Source organism: Engystomops pustulosus, chromosome 7 (genome assembly GCF_040894005.1).
Source record: "Engystomops pustulosus chromosome 7, aEngPut4.maternal, whole genome shotgun sequence".
NCBI classification, from domain to species: Eukaryota; Metazoa; Chordata; class Amphibia; order Anura; family Leptodactylidae; genus Engystomops; species Engystomops pustulosus.
The window spans coordinates 32,292,422-32,314,583 of NC_092417.1; the positions used below are offsets into that span (position 1 = coordinate 32,292,422).

Consider the following 22,162-nt stretch of genomic DNA (forward strand, 5'->3'; position numbering starts at 1 on the left):
AATTAAAAATATATTAGTAGCCAGTTAATTCAATTAAATAAACTACTTGTCTATTTAAGTTGACACATGAGAATTTCTCGGTTCAATACACTTCTGGTGTTTTATAGGTACTTTTGCCAATTTTTCTGAAATTAAAAAAAAAAAAAAAAAAAAAAATTGCATGTGACAGATAAGTGTGAAGAGACAGATGAGGGACACTCACCTGAGACAAGCCAAGGTAGATGGACACAGTCTCCGAAATGTACAAAAATTTTCCTTCCTGGTTTAGTGCAAATACAAATCCGTCCAGAGACTGCGGGGAAAAGAACAAGAGACAGTCACAAACGGAGAGGCAGGGAGGAGGAGAGACAGGTAGGAAGACAGTGCGAGACACAAGGGGAAAGCACAGTAATACAGAACGGGATAGACACAATGCACACAGTCACCCGAAAAAAAGACAGTAATACATAGAGACAAATGCATAAAACCCTTGAGTTGAAAAAATGAGATATAGACAGTTCTGCACATAATCAGAAGAGGGAGCACAAGCAGAGAGAACGCACAAAACGGATGCAGAATTTGACGGGTCTCCGATGCAACAAGAAACCAAATGTATTGAACAGAAATGGTTCCTTTTAGAATTTAGAACACGGCGACCCATCTTCATTGTTTGTATAGTTGTTTCCCAGACTCCTTTGCCAGAGACGTATCGGGAAACAAAAGGACGGGAATCCTGAAATCTAATAGCGTGATCCTGAGTCCCCAGAACTTAGGTGATATATCTGCCTTTTAGGTAAATGGTTTTTTTAAAAACTGGACTGTATATATAGGTTCTCGCCTGGCTGTACAACCCTTCAAATGTCGCTCAATGGCATTGAGATTACTCAGACTCTGAATATCTCGAATTAGCCATCCATATCTGTGACATTACTAGAACTAGGCCTATGACATTTCCTCTTGTCACACTTGGATAAAGGCAATTGAGGAAACGGATATAACACAAGGAAAATTGTTTGGCAGACGACTAGGTCTGTTTCCAAAGATAGTTTGGAGATGGGCAGGAAAGTAAGTAAAGTGTAATTATTGTATCATGAGTTTTTAGATGTGTTTATAGTCTCCTCCTACTCGGGCCCATATTAAATTCAATTATGTTATCAAAGGAGTTAATTAGCGAGAAATTTGACCCTACATTTAGGCAGACAGGATTTCTGTCATTGGGTAATAAACCTGTCTATTTTTATCAAACTATCAATACTAGCAGGGAGGAAGTAAAGTGACTGAAGTTTTCTAAGTCTCCTTCTCCTTCTCTGCCCCATATTAAAGGAAATCTACTGTTTGTTTTTATGCATTGTGAACCAAACATAACTTGTGAATGCTGTAGCTACACTGATGCAGAAACAACATCTTGTTTGATCCCTGATCCGAATGGTTTTGCTCAAAAAACAATTATAAAATTCAGGACCTTGGGAAAGATAGGTGCAGGCTGCCTGCCATTCATAAACACATAACACAGAGCTTCCTGAAATGTCCAGACAGGACTAATTTGAGTTGGATGACTAATTTACAGCAGCTGGGGAATGGTGCAGCGATTGATTACTTTTGCCTGTCAGGGACAGTGTCTACATCATTCCCTGGAGCAGTGCATAATTAGGGTAAGAGGAGAAGCAGGGCAGTCACAGGAATGACAGAGCCTCATTATCATAATTTTATAATGTTATTTTCAGCAAAACCACTCAATTCAGGGATTAAACAAGATATGTTTCTGCATCAGTGTAGCCACACCATTTTCAAGGTATGTTTGGTTCACAATGCATGAAAATAAATGATAGGTTTCCTTTAAACTCAATGCTGTAATGACAGGATTGTATTATCAAGAATGTTACGTATAGACAAACAGGATTTCTGTCATTGGGTAATATAACCGCCGATCGTATTGAACTACTGGCATCAGAAGGGAGGAAGTAAAGTGACTGAAGTAATCCAAGTCTCCTTCCAAGTTGCCCCTTATTAAACTCAATGCTGTAATCACATGATTTTATTATCAAGAATATTCCCTCAACAGATTCACAAACAGTATTTTTGTCATTGAGTAATATAACTGTTTATTTTATCAAATTATCAACAACAGCAGGGAGGAAGTAAAGGGACTGAAGTTATTCAAGTCTCCTCCTTCTCTGCTCCAAATTAAACTCAATGCTGCGGTCTGCAAAAGCTTGGTGCTACTTACTAGCACAAATTTATTTTGAAAAATATTTATTTTTGCCTTGTACTTTTTCATATGCTTGGCCGATTTTTTTTTCTCCTTCTATATTCGTGTAAAAAAAAAAAAAACTTGTTTTCAATGCCAGTCCATTTCACAAAATAATCAAGGTCAACCGCGACCAGCATGAATATGCTGATGAAAAGCACCATTTATCATTCATGCATATTTTCAATTCTACTTGCAATCATTTTCACCAACGCAGGTATCATTTACGATTTGGTCTGAAAGTCTGCGGCGTAGCATTAACGCTTCCACAGGTATTTGTCCTTCTCATAATATTTGCGGTATATCAACAGAAACATCATCTATGAAAAGGTCTCACATTTGGAATCTTGTTCCTTAATTTCAATCCTTACAGCAAAGTGGCAAACAAAATCATCTAAATGTCCTTGCAGGAAGAAATTTCTGGAGTATTTGGCATAGCACGCGACTTAGGGAGACCTTCATCCGAGCAATTGGAAGTACTGGTTCTGTGCATATTGAATAATCCCTTATATTTATGGTAATGTCACCAATTAAATGTAAGACCAGTTAAAGGGCCTTAAAATCTAACAGATACAAGTCAAACTCCTTCTCCAAAAAGAAAAACTATGTCTTAAGAGCAGTTTTGATATTCTTGTTCCTCTTCAGTAGCGGTTGGCAGGGTGAGAGGCCTATTGGAGGGCATCCTTATTGACCAAGAAGCCACTTGGTGTATGGAGTCTTACAGACCATGCTCCTATGAAAAACTTAACACATTAGCTCTTCTCAAGCAAACCAGTACCCTGCTCAGTGCTGATGAGGAGCAAAAACTCTGAAAAAGCTTTTTTTTTTTTTTTTTTTGAAGGGTCTCCATTTTGGCGAACAACCCACGTCCTGCTTCAAATAAACGTCCAACCAGTTATAGAGCTTTTAAACAAAACTTGTGTTATTGGCCAAACTCCTACTCCAAATAAAAGATGTGTTGAAAGCATTTTTAACGTTTTTGCACCTCTTCAGGAATCAGTACAAAGGTTGGTTGGGTGTGAGGCCTATTCGAACGGTACCATTTCTCCTGAATGAGAAACCGGTTGGTATGCAGGGTTTTCTTTAAAAAAAAAAAACTAGTCCATGAATTGGCAGAAGACTTTTATTCGGTCCTTTGTATCTACAGTCTGTCCATCACCGTGCTTCAACGTCACAGCCCCAAAAGTGACTGAAGCTGTGAAAAGTACAATGGATTTGTGTGTTACAGCCTGTTACTTGGGTTAATCAGCTGTTGCTATACATTACCAAGTAACAAGCGGCTTAAGCTGCAAGAAGCTGGGAGAGAAAATTGCCTTCATACTGTATATGCGATGGAGAATGGGAAGAGAGCGATGCAAAAGAATGGAGAGCGGGGATGTCAAGAGTCACCATAAGAGAGGCGAGAAGAGCATGGCGAGATTAACAGATATTAACACACAAAGAAGAATTACATCAAAAAAGAGACAGGAGTGACAGTCGCCCCCCAAAAACAATGGGACGGAGACAACAAGAAAGGATGATCGGGACTTGTAGAGACGGGAGGTGCCACTTTACAACTAAATCCATGCGTTGGGTTCCCTGCCAGAGTGAAATAAGAGGTAGAGAGAGAATTGGCAAGGGATAGGCAGAAAGCGAGGGAGGGAATGGAGGAATAAGGCAGGGAGCGAGCGGGAGGGAGGACAGGCCTCTCTCCTCAGGTTATGAATGAATGAGCACTGTTGTTTTTTCATCTCAGCGTGCAAGGATTTAATTAAGTGATAACAGTCACCTTGGGTGGCTGTACTGACCAGCAATGTCTAGGTAAGGGGAGAGGCAGCCTTAATCTAGCCGCGGACTGGAAGAAAGGGCAGCACGGGGGGCAGGAAGCTATTTGCCAATTTTTTTTTTCAACCACTGATAAAAACAGCATTAAAACAAAAAAAAAAGAAGAAAGGAATACAGAGCGAGAGAAACAAAACAGAATACTGCAAAAGTGTGGCTACCCAGGAAAGAACGCTATTATTTATAATGTATAATGTACGTCTGGAGGAACCGCGCACCGCTGAATATTTTGGCAGGACAACGCAAATTATGTAGTGCCCCTCTCAGAAAAGAACAACATTGTATCAATCTCTTAGATTTCGCTCCATCATAAGATTCCGACGGAATAAACAGAGCACATCTAAGTATCATACTCAACCAGCACTGAAAAGAAATGTGACAGTATAATGGAAAATTTATGGTTACTAAACATTTATTGTCATTATAAACCTACAAAATCATCAGCATGTTATAGAGCAGGACAAGCCGAGCAGATTGATATGTAGTTCTGTGGGAAAAGATTTAGTATAACTTGTCATTTACTGCATTAGACTTTAACAAACTCTAGGTTTAGGAGTCAAGTGGGCGGTCCTATTCAGTGACAGCCCACTGGACTCCTATGGCCAAATAAGAAGATTATAGGAAATAAATTCACAATTTATGGTCTATTCCCCAATCACATTAAATATTAAACTACAGTAAAATATTAAAGCGGATGTTAGAATAAATTCTGCAAAGTATGAAAGATTCCATTTATCCATCAACTATCTTTAGTGTAAGGAAGAACAAGGAGTCCTGGCAGTGATGATATGGCCCTCACAGAGCACTAATCTCAACAACCATACAGTCTGGGATTATAGACATAGGCACATCTGTGCTTAGTTCTCCGAGATGTTTGGAACAACCTTCCTGTCAGGCTCCTTAACAAAATGGAATATTTAGAACTACTGATACTGTTATGTGGTTAAATTGAAGTCATACCCCACATTGGGGCACATTTACTTAGAAAGTCGGAAACTTCACTAAAAGTGCTTTTTCCGTGTATAATGCTGGGTGCGTCCGATTAATTAAGAATGTGCGCCAGAAATCATGAATCTGGCGCTTCTCTGCACTGGCCCGACAGAGTTCACCATCTTTGTTGTGGTGCACCTTTAACATAGGGCATGCAACACAATTTGCAAGATAAATACCCATTTAACGCCTCCTAATTTGTGTCGCATGGCGGCCAGCGCAGATGCGCCTCAAAAAGGGTTGCGTGCGGCACTTCTTAAATACCTATGAAAGCCGATTTCTCATACAAGAACATGCTGACAAAAGTGCGGCGCACAGCCCTTAGTAAATGTGTCCCATTGATTTGATTGAGGCCTCATGGAGATGTCTGTATATTTTGGCCTTGAAATGTTGGTACAGACTTCCAATATATACAGTGACGGTACGGTAGGAACCGTGACCTAGCCGGGGCAGCAAATGGTAGGGCAAGTACTATCGCAGCCTGTATTGCGACAAGACCTACCTACAGGCGTAGGAGGGGTGAGGAGCGGTCACCTGTCTCATTTCTAACGAGTCACAAACTTCCACTGGTATGTAGTCCGTATGAAGCACAACGTGCTCGTCTCCATTTAGCCTCGAATTTATCCTTTTTGTTCATTCAGTTTGCATTTTTTAATTGAAAAATATAAAATAGTAACACACTTATTTTTTTTAAGAATTCTGCCTAAAACTTTTGCACATTGCTGTACCCAGCTCATGCAGCTTTTTGTATTGCTGCTTGCAGATCGAACTACATTTTTAAAGTAATGGGTAGAACCAGTCAACCCTGTAGCTCCACCTACTTGTAGTGGCCGTGCGGGCTTACTGCAGCTCAGCTTTTGCCGATTCTGGAGGTGAGAAGTCTTCTTCAGTTGTCAGGTATCTCATCTTTTTCATTTTAAAAGTTCATTCCATTTCAGGGAATGTCCCTTTTTGTGTTTTTTTAATTAAATATAGAATGAAACGCTTTGGCCGATAACATAGTTACATTACAATAATTGAGGAACAAAAAGTCTCCATATTGAAACCTCTGGCATGGATGTGATGTGACGACGCCAGAACTAACATCCACTCCTTACTGGGCGAACAAAGTCAATCAATGCCTAAAGATGAAGGACTAAGCTTTGTGTTTTATTTGTAGCATCACATGATTCACTCTGAGAGAACTAAAGAGAATTTGCTGCATCATCAGGAGGACGATCTACTCATTGATGTATCCCGGGCGTATTCCATAGGTCAGTGATGGCAAACCTTTTAGAGGCCGAGTGCCCAAACTACGACAAAGACCCGCTTATTTATCGCAAAGTACCAACACAGAAATTTCATTTGTGATTTATACTCCCATTTCTGTCACAGTTTTCATTGGTACCAGCACCTGAGGACACCAATAAAGCAGAAAATAGTCCCAGGTAGAGCTGTCACTTTAATATAGCTCTGTGCACAGCAAGTCCTGGACTGTCTGGGACTGCAGGAAGATACCTGCAGTCATCTCTGGTGATGGCCTGAGTGCCCACAGAAAGGGCTCTGAGTGCCACCTCTGGCACCAGTGCCATAGGTTAGCCATCCCTGCCATAGGTTGTCCTGATGAATGCCGTATTTTATTGGGTAGTAAATAAGACCACTTTTATCTTTAAAAGAAGCCTGTCACCAGGTTTTACCCCACTTAACTACTACCACCCTCAGGTCAGGTATGAAATCCCTATTTCAGATGAAAATGTGAAATCTTAAAAAAAAATATATAAAAAATCTCCCCCAAAGTCAGGCAAATCTGAAAATCTGACTCTTCTCACCTCAAGAGTCAAATTTAGTGATTGCAGGTAGAGTGTGACTTCAGACACCTCTATCTTATGTTCTATAGCACATATAAACTTTTTGTGTCATATTAAAGATAAGAATCTTATCTTTCAGGTCACATTAGGCTTATGGATGTATGTGCTTTAGAACTGGACATACAGGCAGTTAACAATAGACAGGAACTGGATCTTTATCTGAAGCTTGTGTTTCCAACTGTGTCTTTAGATCCCTGTATCTCTGTATCACCAAGCCATAAGCTTGATGTGATCTGAAAGATGAAAACCTTATCTATGACACAAAAAGCGTGTTTCTAGGTGCTATAGAACTCATTGACTCATCTGAGAAGAATCATATTTTCCTGACTTTGGGGGAAGTTTTTTTAAAATAGGTAAATAAGTGAGATTTTACATAAAGGAGGGAACTCTAGAAAGGACATTTCATACCCTACCCAAAGGGGGTTGGTAGTTTAATGGGGTAAAACCTGGTGGTGATAAAATTTTATTACTAAATGTATTTTAATGAGAAAAATGATGCCCAAAATAAATAGCAAAAATTATCTATAAGTGGAACTTAAAAATCTTATGGGGCTCATTTACTAAGGGTCCGCGGACCCACAAAAGTTGCACCATTTTGCACCGCAAATCAGGGGGCAGACCGTTGGACGAACAGACGGATTCGGACTGAGCGCGGGATTTAACATTTGAATTTGTGTCGCAAGCCCATGCATTTACATGCACCGGGAAGATGGTGAACTCCGGCGGACCTGAGTGGGAAAGTGACACAAGTAGGAAATCGGGCGCTCGACCTTAGTGAATCGCACTGGAGTCCATGATCGTCGGACAATGCACAACGGGGATTGCACAAGGGACGGGTAAGTAAATGTGCCCCTATATGTTTAAAAGGGATCCTCTACCTATCTCTGTCCTCCCTTTCGATCTAGCACAGTACCTCAAAGTAGCTCCACAGTGATGTTGCACCCTGCAATCTACTACTGGCCTCAGCTAAGCACTTCTGTGGCCAGTGATAGACTGCAGAGGTCATGTGCCATTAGGTTGCAGCAGATGTCCATTGTCAATAGGATATCACGGCATAAAACAAAAATCATCAGGGACGGGAGAAACGCACTGGACTGGACTGGAGAAGAGGACAAAGCTAAAAATAAGTTCTTGTCTACTGTTCCAGCTGAAAAGTCTGCCAAAATGTCATGCTTCACAATAGACATGAGTGGTACCCGGTGCCATGTCAGACAGTCTAAATATTTTACCTCCTACCAAGCTTTGACCTTAAAGTCTTACTGATGATAGACGCGTCCTACTAACAAGTTCCTGAGGAACAATGCTCCTCAGGACTTCCTTTATAACAACTCTATACGTCGTGATAGAGGAACATCGTTCCTCAGAAACTTCTTAGTAAGACAGGTCCATGTGTGAATGAAGTGGATTTACTTGGGAAAACGATAAAGTTATGTTCATCCTATAGAAACTGTAACACAGATTGTGACCCATATTCCATGCCAAAATCCACATAAAATCCATGTTCTATTTTTTCCAAAAAGAACCTTGTAGAGATGCAGAATCGTTCCATGTCAGTTGGAAATTTGGTTCCACGCGTTCCACATTCCGAATGGAACGTCCATGATGACCGTGCAATAATGTATCCTGGCGGAAAAGTACAATTTTCGGCCAGGGCTTGTGGCACTTGATATACAATGCATTTCTTTCTGACCACTTTATATAAAAAAAAAAAAGCAAAGTCATTAAGTAAAATTAAAAAAAGTTTCTATTATATAAATGAAAGTGAAATGACAAAAATCCATAAAGTGCCTGTTTATTCTCCGATTCTCAGAACCTCTCCCCCCTCCAGTCTACGTCTTTCTTCCTGGCAATTGCTATACGTCTACTGCTCTACATGCTTTATGATGTCTAAATTTACAGCCATCATTCAATAAAGTATAACTCTCCGCACTTCGCTTCTGTTCCGTGTCCCTTCTGCTTTATCCAATCATCCATCACGCAGGATTTCTCCACTGCTCTCATGGCAAACTTCAGTTCTCTAAGAGATGCTCCCGGGTGCTGATGCTGCGGAGAGGGTGAGGAGGTTAGCGGAGAGGGGGGTGAGGGCAGCGCGGAGCAGGGGGTGAGAGAGCTCGGGAGAGAATCCACACAGGATCCGGCCTATGTGTAGTAATTATGCTAATTGCATGGATGCCCTTGCTCGTTTTTTTGCCGAGCAGCTGAAGATAAATAAAGGGAAATTGCCCCGCACACGGCGCAGTGCGGGAGGAATGCTAAGCAGCTCTGTTTGTTGTCTGATTATAGGTCTGTTTACACTAAATTCCAGAGGTAATTGCTGATTTTGATTGCACGCTTATTTGTGCGCCTTTACAGCCGGGGGACACTGGGGTCTGTCTGCCTTTATAATTAAACCGTTGTGTGACATGGGCGGAGAATGGGCAAGGCTTTCGTGTCACTGAGATTAGTCTGGTTCTGGAGGGATAGGAGCAAAGCTTCCAACCGAGAGACAAATACCTGCGCGATCTTCGCTCTTTAACCGTAGAAAACCTACCATCAGAATCCATCAGGATAAACCAGGGACATTACTCATAGATGCAGGCATCATGGCTGTGGTAATCTTCTTATATTTATTATCCATGGTCTCCTTCTTCTAACATCAACTTTTAAAATTATGCTAATGAGCCAGGAGGGCTACTGTAGCCTCTCTGTGTTGTATCAGACACAGGCTGTTAGTGTGAAGGACTGAGTGAGTACTGCTGTTAGGATTACAGGAAGTGCAGGGGGCAGAGCGAGACTGAGAGGTGCTGCTGCACTTTGTAACAGTTCTGGCTCATTAGCATAATTCTAAAAGTTGATTTTAGAAGGAAGGAGGCCATGGATAACAAATATAAGTAAATTACCACAGTCACGGTGCCTGAATGTATGAGTAAGTGCACCTAGTTTTTCATGATGGATTTTGACAGTAGATTTACTTTAAGAGAATGGAAGCTGGTATATGACTAACTTTCTATGTGTTTGTATCTTGAAACTATTATGTATAACCCTGAAGGGAAAATGTAGAAAGGCACTGGCTGGCCCTTTTTATCCCTCCAATTGGTACAGAAGTATAGCGGTCTCGTTACTGCTGAGGGAATAAAAACTGTGATATCAAAATAACAGATAATAACCACAGTGATGTCACAGTACAGGGATAATACACACAGTGATGTCACAGTACAGGGATAATACACACAAGTGATGTCACAGTACAGAGATAATACACACAGTGATGTCACAGTACAGGGATAATACACATAGTGATGTCACAGTACAGGGATAACACACACAGTGATGTCACAGTACAGGGATAATACACACAGTGATGTCACAGTAAAGGGATAATACACATAGTGATGTCACAGTACAGAGATAATACACACAGTGATGTCACAGTACAGGGATAATACACAGTGATGTCACAGTACAGGGATAATACACACAGTGATGTCACAGTACAGGGATAATACACACAGTGATGTCACAGTGCAGGGATAATACACACAGTGATGTCACAGTACAGGGATAATACACACAGTGATGTCACAGTGCAGGGATAATACACACAGTGATGTCACAGTACAGGGATAATACACACAGAGATGTCACAGTGCAGGGATAATACACACAGTGATGTCACAGAACAGGGATAATACACACAGTAATGTCACAGTACAGGGATAATACACACAGTGATGTCACAGTACAGGGGTAATACACACAGTGATGTCACAGTACAGGGATAATACACACAGTGATGTCACAGTACAGGGATAATACACACAGTGATGCCACAGTACAGAGATAATACACACAGTGATGTCACAGTACAGGGATAATACACACAGTGATGTCACAGTACAGGGATAATACACACAGTGATGTCACAGTGCAGGGATAATACACACAGTGATGTCATAGTACAGGGATAATACACACAGTGATGTCACAGTACAGGGATATTATACACAGTGATGTCACAGTACAGGAATAATACACACAGTGCTGTCACAGTACAGGGACAATGCACACAGTGATGTCACAGTACAGGAATAATACACACAGTGATGTCACAGTACAGGAATAATGCACACAGAGATGTCACAGCACAGGAATAATACACACAGTGATGTCACAGTACAGGGATAATGCACACAGTGATGTCACAGTTCAGGGGTAATACACACAGTAATGTCACAGTACATGGATAATACACACAGTGATGTCACAGTACAGGAATAATACACAGAGTGATGTCACAGTACAGGAATAATACACACAGTGATGTCACAGTACAGGAATAATGCACACAGAGATGTCACAGCACAGGAATAATACACACAGTGATGTCACAGTACAGAGATAATACACACAGTGATGTCACAGTACAGAGATAATACACACAGTGATGTCACAGTTCAGGGGTAATACACACAGTAATGTCACAGTACATGGATAATACACACAGTGATGTCACAGTACAGAGATAATACACACAGTGATGTTACAGTTCAGGGGTAATACACACAGTGATGTCACAGTACAAAGATAATAAACTTACTATAAAGTTCAATTTCAATTTATTTCACAGCACAGGAATAGACCTATCGATAGTGATGGTGAGAGCTCTTACAATATAGGTGTAATGAATGCAGAGATGTCATAGCATGGAGAACACTGCTGCATCCTTAGGGCTTATATATGACTGTGGTCTGGACATCCCCTATAGTTATACATTACTGATAGCAGAGCAGTGGGGGGCTCAGTGTATAGCACTTTTGCCTTTGCCCTGGCTTTCCATCTTACCAAATGTGGACCTATTTATAAGTACAGAATTTAACAAACCCCCCTGTGCATAACTTTTCCAATAACTGCGTCCTGCGGTGAAATGGCTTGTTGGCTTTTGCAGGTAAAGGGTTACAGCCGTAGCTCAGTATCAGGCTGAATGAGGAGATACGGATCACACAGACGCAGTACTTAGTGGCCCAGAGAGGCATTTGTCTGCTCTGCGAGCTGCTCTTGACACATCCTCCAACGGAGGAGCTGAGTACTCTTTGTCTTGGGTTTGATGCAGGTTAAGTGGCCCATACATCTCTCTGGAATCTCAAAAGCACCTTGAAGGCTAATGGCAGCGCAGCACACCGCACGGCCTCGCTGATAGGATCTCCAGCAATTTCCCTTCTTCCATCGCGCTAATCACTTGTCTCTTTTACTCTGGCTAGGTTTTCTCCACCGTTTGATGCTCTTAGTTCGAGTTTTACATTGTATTCTCCAACAATGATGTAAAGAGACTGTCACCGCCACAGCATGTAGGATGAGGAGGTAAAGGAGACCCGTGGCTCCTCGTGCTGCCTGTCTAGGCAAGGTGACAATGCAACAGATAAATGGGAATACAAGTAAAATGTGCAAAAAAAAAAAATATTCAAAAATGACTGGTGCACAGAAGGGACTTGTATTTTATTTGGCGCCTCGGCTACGAGGCTTTGCGATTGAGATGTAAGAGACCTGGATATTGCCCTACGGCTCCGCGATGTGTTTGGAACGTTGGTCCACCGGGAGTTAGGTGCATGTTAGACCATTTGGCCTTCCTTGTGGTCGAATTGCTTGATATTCTGCTAGTCCCTTTTGTATGTAAAAGGTTTTAAATGCTACTGGGGGGGAGCGGGAGGGATGGCGGTGACAGCTGCGTAGCTAGAGGAGGTATGAGGGGCTGCTGACATTCTTTATATAAAGGTCACAAGGCAGGTATCCTGCTGGATTGCATTGGAGGCAAAAGGTCAGACATGAGTTGAGAAATTATGTAATTATCAAAAGTCCAGTATTGAACAGTGAGGGCAAAGAGAGGGCCGTAACCACTGGGATTATAGCCGGCAGAGTACAGATGGACGGAGCATGTAAGCCATGCATGGACGTTGCTCCTAGAAGATCAAATTTACCGATTTCGTTAAAGCCTGCAACATTTATCAATAACATGCCCCTTATAATTACCAGGTTATAAGGGCCCCCACCCCGAAAACACTTAAGGCCTCATGCACATGACTTTATATAAACGCCATGAGCTAATTGCAAAAACGGCAGCCAGCTCACGACCACCATAAACATCTATTGTGCACGGTCATGGTGGGGTCGGCACATTACAGTGTATAATCACGCCAAAAAAAAAAAAAAAAGTGGGTCCTATTCTTGCCCATTTTTGCAGTACACGATAGTAGTTATGGGCCGCATCAACTTTAAGTATCAACCCATATATCATTTATCTATTTATCTTTTGCAGTGCAAAAAGTATATTATTGCCAAAAAAGAAATGAAAACTGATAACTACACAGTATGACATCAGGGAGGTTATCTATATGAATGCTTCCATGTGGTTTGTATCTATATATTGATATTAAGCATTAGGTTAATGAAAACCTGTGTCCGTATTTAAATAATATGGTCACAGCTGAGATATCATCCGATGAGACACCAATTTTAATGGTCCCACAACATACAATGCCATCACTATATCCCTTCACTAGAAAATGAAATGTGTCGAGCTGGTCCACCGGAGAAGCAGAGGACCCACTGGTGGGCCCAGGCTCTGACCCAATAACCAAGAGTTTCGGCAATAGATAATTTGGAGGGCAATAGGGTCTATTTCTTGAAGGATGATAGATGGTTGGCCCCTACACTAATAATTTTAGTACTGGGTCCAAGGAACCTCAGTCCGACACTATGTAGAACATTAGATCTACTGAATGATACAGTCAGGTGACTATGGTAATGATGAGAAGGACAACTTTGAAGGGTTCTGATTCTTATTAAGGAAATTGAGCAGAGGTCAAGTCTTACATCCAATGTTACTATAAAAAGTCATGAGAATTACCCATTTTCAACATCACCTATAAGTAATTAAAGGACATCTCATGGCCAGATCAAGGATTGTAAACCAAGCACACTGACATACTGGTGTGTGCCCCCTCTGGCAGGATCGGCTCTTCTTTTAGCTTCTCATGCCCTTGTTTTTAACCGGTTCGCGACCGCCCGCCGTGTATTCACGGCGGCGGTCGCGTCGCGCTGCATGGAGAGGGCTCACGGGCTGAGCCCTCTCCATAGCCGGTAAGTCTTTGCTGCATATTGCAGCAAAGGCTTACCGGTAACATCCGCGATCGGTGCTAGCACCGATCGCGGGTGTTTTTACAGCGTGGGCTGCCGGCAAAGCTGCCGGCAGCCTCAAACAGATAGCGGCGCATGGGCGCCGCCATCTTACCTGGGATCGCCGCTCCCCGTGACGTCATCGGGGGGCGGCGATCCGTCTCCATGGTAGCCTCGGGTCTTCCGAAGACCCGAGGCTATTTCGTTTTAACCCCTTCATTACAATGTGCTGATAGCACATTGTAATGAATGAGGAAGAAAATCCCCATATACTGCCATACTGTAGTATGGCAGTATATGATAGGATCGATCAGACAACCTAGGGTTAAAGTACCCTAGGGAGTCTGAAAAATAGTATAAATAAAAATAAAAAAAAGTTTAAAAAAAAAAATTATAATAAAAAAACCTAAAATTTCAAATCACCCCCCTTTCCCTAGAACTGACATAAATATAAATAAACAGTAAAAATCATAAACACATCAGGTATCAACGCGTCCGAAAATGCCCGATCTATCAAAATATGATAACGGTTTTTCAATGCGTTTAACCCCGTAACGGAAAATAGCGCCCAAAGTCGAAAATGGCACTTTTTTGCCATTTTGATAAATCTAAAAAAATCTATAAAAAGTGATCAAAAGGTCGTACAGTCCTAAAAATGATATCATTGAAAATATTATCAAATTTCGCAAAAAATGACACCACCCACTGCTCCGTACACCAAAGTATAAAAAAGTTATTAGCGCCAGAAGTTGGCAAAATCAAAAAAATTATTTTTGTACAGGAGGTTTTAATTTTTGTAAATGTATGAAAACATTATAAAACCTATACAAATTTGGTATCCCCTTAATCGTACCGACCCAAAGAATAAAGTAGACATGTCATTTGGGGCGCTCAGTGAAAGACGTAATATCCAAGCCCACAAGAAAATGGCGCAAATGCGTTTTTTCACCATTTTCATTGCATTTGGAATTTTTTTCCCGCTTCCGAGTACATGGCATGGAATATTTATGAATATAAATATATAATATTTCATTATGAAGTGCAATTTGTTACGCAGAAAACAAGCCATCACACAGCTCTTTACGTGTAAAAATAAAAAAGTTATAGATTTTTGAAGGTGGGGAGTGTAAAATGGACATGAAAAAACAGGAAAGGGCCCGGTCCTTAACCGGTTAAGTAAAGGGGACTTATGCAATGAGTCTGAGGGGCTCCAGACTCCATTAACTCCTATGGAGTCTGTAGCCCCTCAGTCTCATTTGCATAATTTTGTAAAAAAAAGCCTTTTTTGTAAAAAAAAAAACAGGGCATAAGAAGCTAAAAAGAAAGAGGATTCTGCCAGAGTGGGTGCACACCACTATGTCAGTGTGCTTGGTTTACAACCCTTCATCCTGGTGGTAGATGTCCTTTAACATGTGAATTATCAGGCCCATAAAAAAAATGATTGGTCTAAAAGTTGTACATATCAAGTCTTGTAAAGGGTTGAACATTTACTTCCTGGTGGTTACAGGTGACATACCTGTAGGTGGTCAGCCAATAGGCATAAAAGGGGAGATTTATCAAAAGTCTCTTAGAGCAGAACTGTTCTAGTCGACCAAGGTAACCAATCAGAGCTCAGCTTTCATTTTCCCCACAGCTGTTTATAAGATTAAAGCTGAGCTCTGATTGGTTTCCAGCAGTTTTACCTCTTTTGATAAATCTCCTTCATATTCTATATATTATATGAAGTGCAGCACAATTTTTAATAATGTATTGATGATATTGTGCTGTCACCTACATATAAGAGCAGTAATAGCCATGTGTACAGTTGCTTGGTACCACTGCCCACCACTATCTGCATACCGATCCATTCTTATATAGAAAAGTGAGATTTCTCATTAAAGTCTAAGCCGGTAGGAAGATGCTATTTCTTTTTTAAAGAATTCGTCCGTAGTTCAAAGTTTCAGCGATGGAAAAAATCAATGAAAAACAGATTAATGTGAGTGCGAAACAGAGACGGGGAGACAGAGGCCGCAGGAACGTGGTGCGGGAACCATCTGTACAACCTAAAAGTATAAGCACAAATTATTTCAGCTACTTTACTGCTCACTCCACTTTTCAGGAAGACAGAAGTCATCACAATCAATACATTGGGGGTCATTTACTAAGGGCCCGATTCGCGTTTTCCCAATGTGTTACCCGAATATTTCCGTTTTGCGCCGATTTCCCCTGAATTGCCCCGGGATTTTGGCGCACGTGATCGGATTTTGGCGCATTGGCCCTGGCATGCACGCGGCGGAAATTGGGGGGGGGGGGCGCAGCCGAACGAAAAACCCGACGAATTCGGAAAACCTGCCTTATTTTTTAAAAAAAAGTGTCGCGAAACTTGCACTTACCTTCACTAGGAATAGGCCAGTGAACTTGAGTGCATTTCAGGGAAATTCAGCGCAGCAGCGCCACCTGGTGGACGTCGGAGGAACTGCCTTAATGAATCCCGGCCGGTCCCGAATACACCGCAGAGAATGCGCCGCTTGATCGCAAATGGACCGGGTAAGTAAATCTGCCCCAATGTAATATGTGATACACTCAGATAGATCGACTCTATGATCTGCTCATAGAGGGAGATTTATCAGAAGGCCCGAGAGGAGAATTAATCTAGATGCCCATGGAAACCAATCAGAGCTCAGCTTTAATTTTATAAACAGCAGTTGGAAATTGAAAGCTGAGCTCTGATTGGTTGCAGTTCTGCTCTCAGACACCTTTGTTTAATCACCCAAGGGGAGATTAATGGCAGATTTGGACTATTTCTTCTTAAAATCCAATTAAACTTATAGGTAAACTTTATTTTCTGAGGGCTGTCAAAAGAAGATTTACCATTATTAAGCAACTATTTGGTCTGGCATGTAAATAGTCAGATCATCGATAGAGCATTGATCCAATGTTCACATTTTTGTCTTGTTCCGGCAGATCGGCTTTAGTTCTAGTTACGTCTCCCTGTTAATACTAATACCTTTATTTATATAGTGCACACAGATTATGCAGCGCTGCACACAGTTTGCCAGATCAGTCCCTGTCCCCATGGGGCGCACAATCTAATCAACCTACCAGTAATTTTTTGGAGTGTGGGAGGAAACCGGAGGATACAGAGGAAAGCCACGCAAACACGGAGAGAACATACAAACTCTTTGCAGATGTTGACCTGGATGGGACTACCACTGCAAGGCTGTAGTGCCACCCACTGAGCCACCGTGCTGTTGAGTGTGTAGCTGTAAGGTTACTGTTATGCCAACGTTGCTGGTCGGTACTAATGCTCCCTATTGTGGTATCATTACTCTGTTACATATTCATGAATACATTTAAAGGTGGATGTTATCATTACTTCGGACAAAGAGTCTCTTCCAATTCTGGGAAGGATAGCAGTGACTGGACCATAAATAGTTGTATATCTGTATAGATATTCTGATGAAAAAAATTTTCATGCTGGATATTGGTTGCTACACCCTAAATAATAATAGCTATAAACCGAAATATACAAAAAATACATTTGGTCGGGTGTTATGGAGACAGCAGATTGCAGCAGTATTGCCCTGTTCTCATAGCTGTGAGCTGTACTGTGACATCATTATGTACATTAAGTCCTGTACTGTGACATCACTGTGTGTGTTATCCCTGTACTGTGACATCACTGTGTGTATTATCCCTGTACTGTGACATCACTGTGTGTATTATCTCTGTACTGTGACATCACTGTGTGTATAATCCCTGTACTGTGACATCACTGTGTGTATTATCCCTGTACTGTGACATCACTGTGTGTATTATCCCTGTACTGTGACATCACTGTGTGTATTATCCCTGTACTGTGACATCACTGGGTGTATTATCGCTGTACTGTGACATCACTGTGTGCATTATCCCTGTACTGTGACATCACTGTGTGTATTATCCCTGTACTGTGACATCGCTGTGTGTATTATCCCTGTACTGTGACATCACTGTGTGTATTATCCCTGTACTGTGACATCACTGTGTGTATTATCTCTGTACTGTGACATCACTGTGTGCATTATCCCTGTACTGTGACATCACTGTGTGCATTACCCCTGTACTGTGACATCACTGTGTGCATTATCCCTGTACTGTGACATCACTGTGTGTATTATCCCTGTACTGTGACATCACTGTGTGCATTATCCCTGTACTGTGACATCACTGTGTGTATCATCCCTGTACTGTGACATCACTGTGTGTATTACCCCTGTACTGTGACATCACTGTGTGCATTATCCCTGTACTGTGACATCACTGTGTGTATTATCTCTGTACTGTGACATCACTGTGTGTATTATCCCTGTACTGTGACATCACTGTGTGCATTATCCCTGTACTGTGACATCACTGTGTGTATTATCCCTGTACTGTGACATCACTGTGTGTATTATCCCTGTACTGTGACATCACTGTGTATTATCCCTGTACTGTGACATCACTGTGTATTATCCCTGTACTGTGACATCACTGTGTGTATTATCCCTGTACTGTGACATAACTGTGTGTATTATCCCTGTACTGTGACATAACTGTGTGTATTATCCCTGTACTGTGACATCACTGTGTGTATTACCCCTGTACTGTGACATCACTGTGTGTATTATCTCTGTACTGTGACATCACTGTGTGCATTATCCCTGTACTGTGACATCACTGTGTGTGTATTGTAACAGCACTGTGTTTATTATTCCTATGCTGTGATAGAATTGGTGGACATAGTATTTGGGGTCCCGTTACAGGTCTTGTTATGGGGCCCAGTGGTTACTTGTTACTTTGGGTATGTAACATGAATTTTATTTCTACACTTAGAATGGATTCTAGGGCTGATATTCAGGGTAATAATGTGAGCCTGGCTGCCGACAAATCTCAATACAGGTGACACAGTTCAAGTCTTCACTTTCCAAGTCCCTGTCCTAGTGCCACAAGTCTTTTCCGGACGTTCCTCCCAGCATGCATCAGTGTGTGATTAACAGATTAATGGCACTGCAGCATTAAGAGTGGCCTGTTGTGACAGTCCTGTTCCTCTCTATGACATCCGGATACCTCCTTCTTCAGGAGGAGACATCTGTATCACATCTTATAAGCTGTACAGAGCTGTAACGTGTCAACGTCATGTTCTGCACGAGTCTGGAGAGCGCAGGTAATAATGCAGCGGAGAAGGTACAAAGTGTAATATTAATGACAAGTCACAAAATCACAGCACATACAGCATGGAGAGAGAATGGTGACAACTTGTTAGCTATTACTAGTTTTCATAATTGATGGCGATGTATAGAGGATCTGTCAGCGATCCCGAAACGTGCTTCAAATTATTCCGAAAGATCTTTGCTGAATTATTCCTTTAAGATATGTATTTAAAAAAAAGTCACAGCTAGGTGTTACCAGTAGGAGGCATATCCCTGAATATTAGTATTTATAGACATGCACTAACTCAGTGACAGAAGTGACTTAGGACTGTGTACTGTGAAGTGTGCTGTGCCTTCATCAGCGGAAGATTGTAACCATAAAGCATTAAAGGGAACCTGTCAGCAGGTAAATATGACTCTTCACACCTTATTTTCACATGAGATGAGAGAAGAGGAGGGAGCCTGAGGATGATTTCCATGATTTAAACGACTCTATGAACTGACCCCATGACTTTGTTTTCGAATAATGGGGCAGATTTACTTACCCGGTCCATTTGCGATCCAGCGGCGCGTTCTCTGCGGTGGATTCGGGTCTTCCGGCGATTCACTAAGGTAGTTCCTCCGACGTCAACCAGGTTGCGCTGCTGCGCTGAAGTTCCCCGAAATGCACTGATCTTCACCAAGCCGGACCAAGTGAAGGTAAGCGCGAGTACCGCAACACTTTTTTTTAAAAATGCGGTGGTTTTTCCAAACCCGTCGGGTTTTCGCTTGGCCACGCTCCCCCGCTTTCTGCCGCGTGCATGCCAGCGCCGATGCGCCACAATCCAATCACGTGCGCCAAAATCCCGGGGCAATACAGGGAAAATCGTCGCAAATCGGAAATATTCGGGTAACACGTCGGGAAACCGCGAATCGGGCCCTTAGTAAATGACCCCCTGTGTGTTGTAAGCAGAGATGAGCAAATCTATACATTGGTTTGTATATGGTATACGCTACGAATCTCGCTTTTTATAGGCACATTATTAAAGATAAAGCTTACGAAGGGGGCGATGGAGAAATAAAAAAAAAAAGTAACATAATTACGAAAGGAGATAGGGGCTTTTCATGAAAAATCAGTGTTTTACAGGACTAAAGGGTATTATATTTGAATTTTAAGGACAATTGTATCAACATCGGACCTTAAAAAAAAATCAAGCATGGATAAACCAAGGTCCTTACTTAAAGATCCAGGCACCGGGACTGTGGTAATCTTTTTATATGTGTTATCCATGGCCTCCTTCCTTCTAAAATCAACTTTAAAATTATTCTAATGAGCCAAAGGGGGGGGGGGCAATACAAGGGCCCCTGCGTGCTGTAGCTTCACAGACTGTTACACTGCGCATGAGTACTTCCCCCTCTGCCTGCTGTAATCTCATCTAATTTTCGGCACAGAGTGGGAGGGGAAAGTGCACTGCACATTGTAACATCCTGCGAAGCTACAGCACATGCTCATTAGCATAATTTTAAAGTTGATTTTAGAAGTTAGTTGGCCATGGATAACAAATATAATCAGATTACCTCAGTCACAGTGTCTGGATCTATACATAAGTGCCCCTGGTTTATCGTGATGGATATTTATGGTGGATTTCCTTTAACTGAATCTTTTGAAGAATTGAAAGACTCTTGGATAATTACCTCATTTCCAATTAGCTTGACCTGATGACGGGTTCCCTTTATCAGGCAGGTGCCATGGTCATAGATGATCTGATCAGGTGACAGATGAGCATTTGTTCATCTATTGGAATTTTAGCAAATCTTTTACAAATTTGTAGCAAATTATCCACACTTGGACACTAGATACATACATGCATCACAGCAACTATTGCCGGAAAAACATATTTTAATTGGTATTTCATCTTTCCTAAACCGGGTTTGGAAAATAAAAAAAGGGTAAAAAAAAAAATATCTAACAATCGTGCAGCGGAGACCAGGCCGGAGAATAAGCCGCTCATTCACCCCTCCTTCCTTTATTTCAAAAGGCTCGCTGGGTATATTTGTTTAAAGTGCATTTTTTTCCCTGAGCAATTAGAAGGATACGCACCTTTAAATGGCACCCAGCAGGTAGAGTCAGAGCCCTGAAATAACCACGCAAGGCATCAAGTAATTGCATTAGAGGGTGAGGTGATAATTACACCGAGTTGAATAATTCATTATTTAGGCTATTTGTAATGCATGCTAATCTGCTGTCATTAGACACAGCTAGGAGCACGGTGTTAGGAAGGTGCTGCTATGTGAACCCAACATGGGAAAGGGAGGGAGAGACAGAGTATACACACAGATACGGGGATCAGCCACTACAATAAAACCCACAAAGTGTATAACATTGATTATTTTGTGATGGCGGACCTTGGCGAAAACGGAACGGCCACAAATGAAGTCGTCTCCAAATGGCAGGTCATGTAGGATGATCCTGGTTAGTAGGTACCAAAAGTGGCCTGAAAACGGACAACCAGGGACATGGAGAACCCATGGTGTCCTGGTGCAGCTAGGGGTGGATTAAGACTGCCAAAGGGCCACCACTAGGAAGTTTGAGGCCCCTGACTGTAAAATTTTGTGGGGCCCACCACCCACCACAGAATGATAATCTGTCCCTGTGTGTACAGTGAGTTCCCTGCTCCTTCTCGGGCCCCCTGAACGCAGTCACACAACTACTGTTGGTGGCCTTACTGGGCTGTAGCTTCTACAAGTCTGGGATTCACTTCCTACATATAGAATCAAGCTTCAAGCTTAAGGATGTGTCCTTCTGCGGTTGCAGGACCTTTGGAGGATCTTCAAAGGTCCTGAAATGTCTCTTATGTACATGTGATTTGAGAGCAGGAACAGGTGTATGAGGATTTTATGGTCCTTCTGAGTATAACATTTGGTGGGTTTGGAAGACCATGTGCCCTGTAGAAGGCATGGCCCCCAGGCTACCGCCCAAACCACCTAAATTATAA

The 22,162-nt window shown here is 41.9% G+C and overlaps 1 protein-coding gene across 7 annotated transcripts in view; it reads right to left on the reverse strand.

The window, feature by feature from the left end:
• Positions 1-22,162, reverse strand: part of NPAS3 (neuronal PAS domain protein 3) — a 322,632-nt gene that overhangs the window by 73,900 nt on the left and 226,570 nt on the right. For 6 of the 7 annotated variants that reach the window (XM_072115375.1, XM_072115374.1, XM_072115380.1 and 3 more), the window contains one exon: positions 203-292. The exons of the other annotated variant lie outside the window; for it this stretch is intronic. In XM_072115375.1, coding sequence (XP_071971476.1) covers positions 203-292 — 90 coding nt within the window. The remainder of the gene's footprint in view (positions 1-202; positions 293-22,162) is intronic. 7 annotated transcript variants of the gene reach the window in all.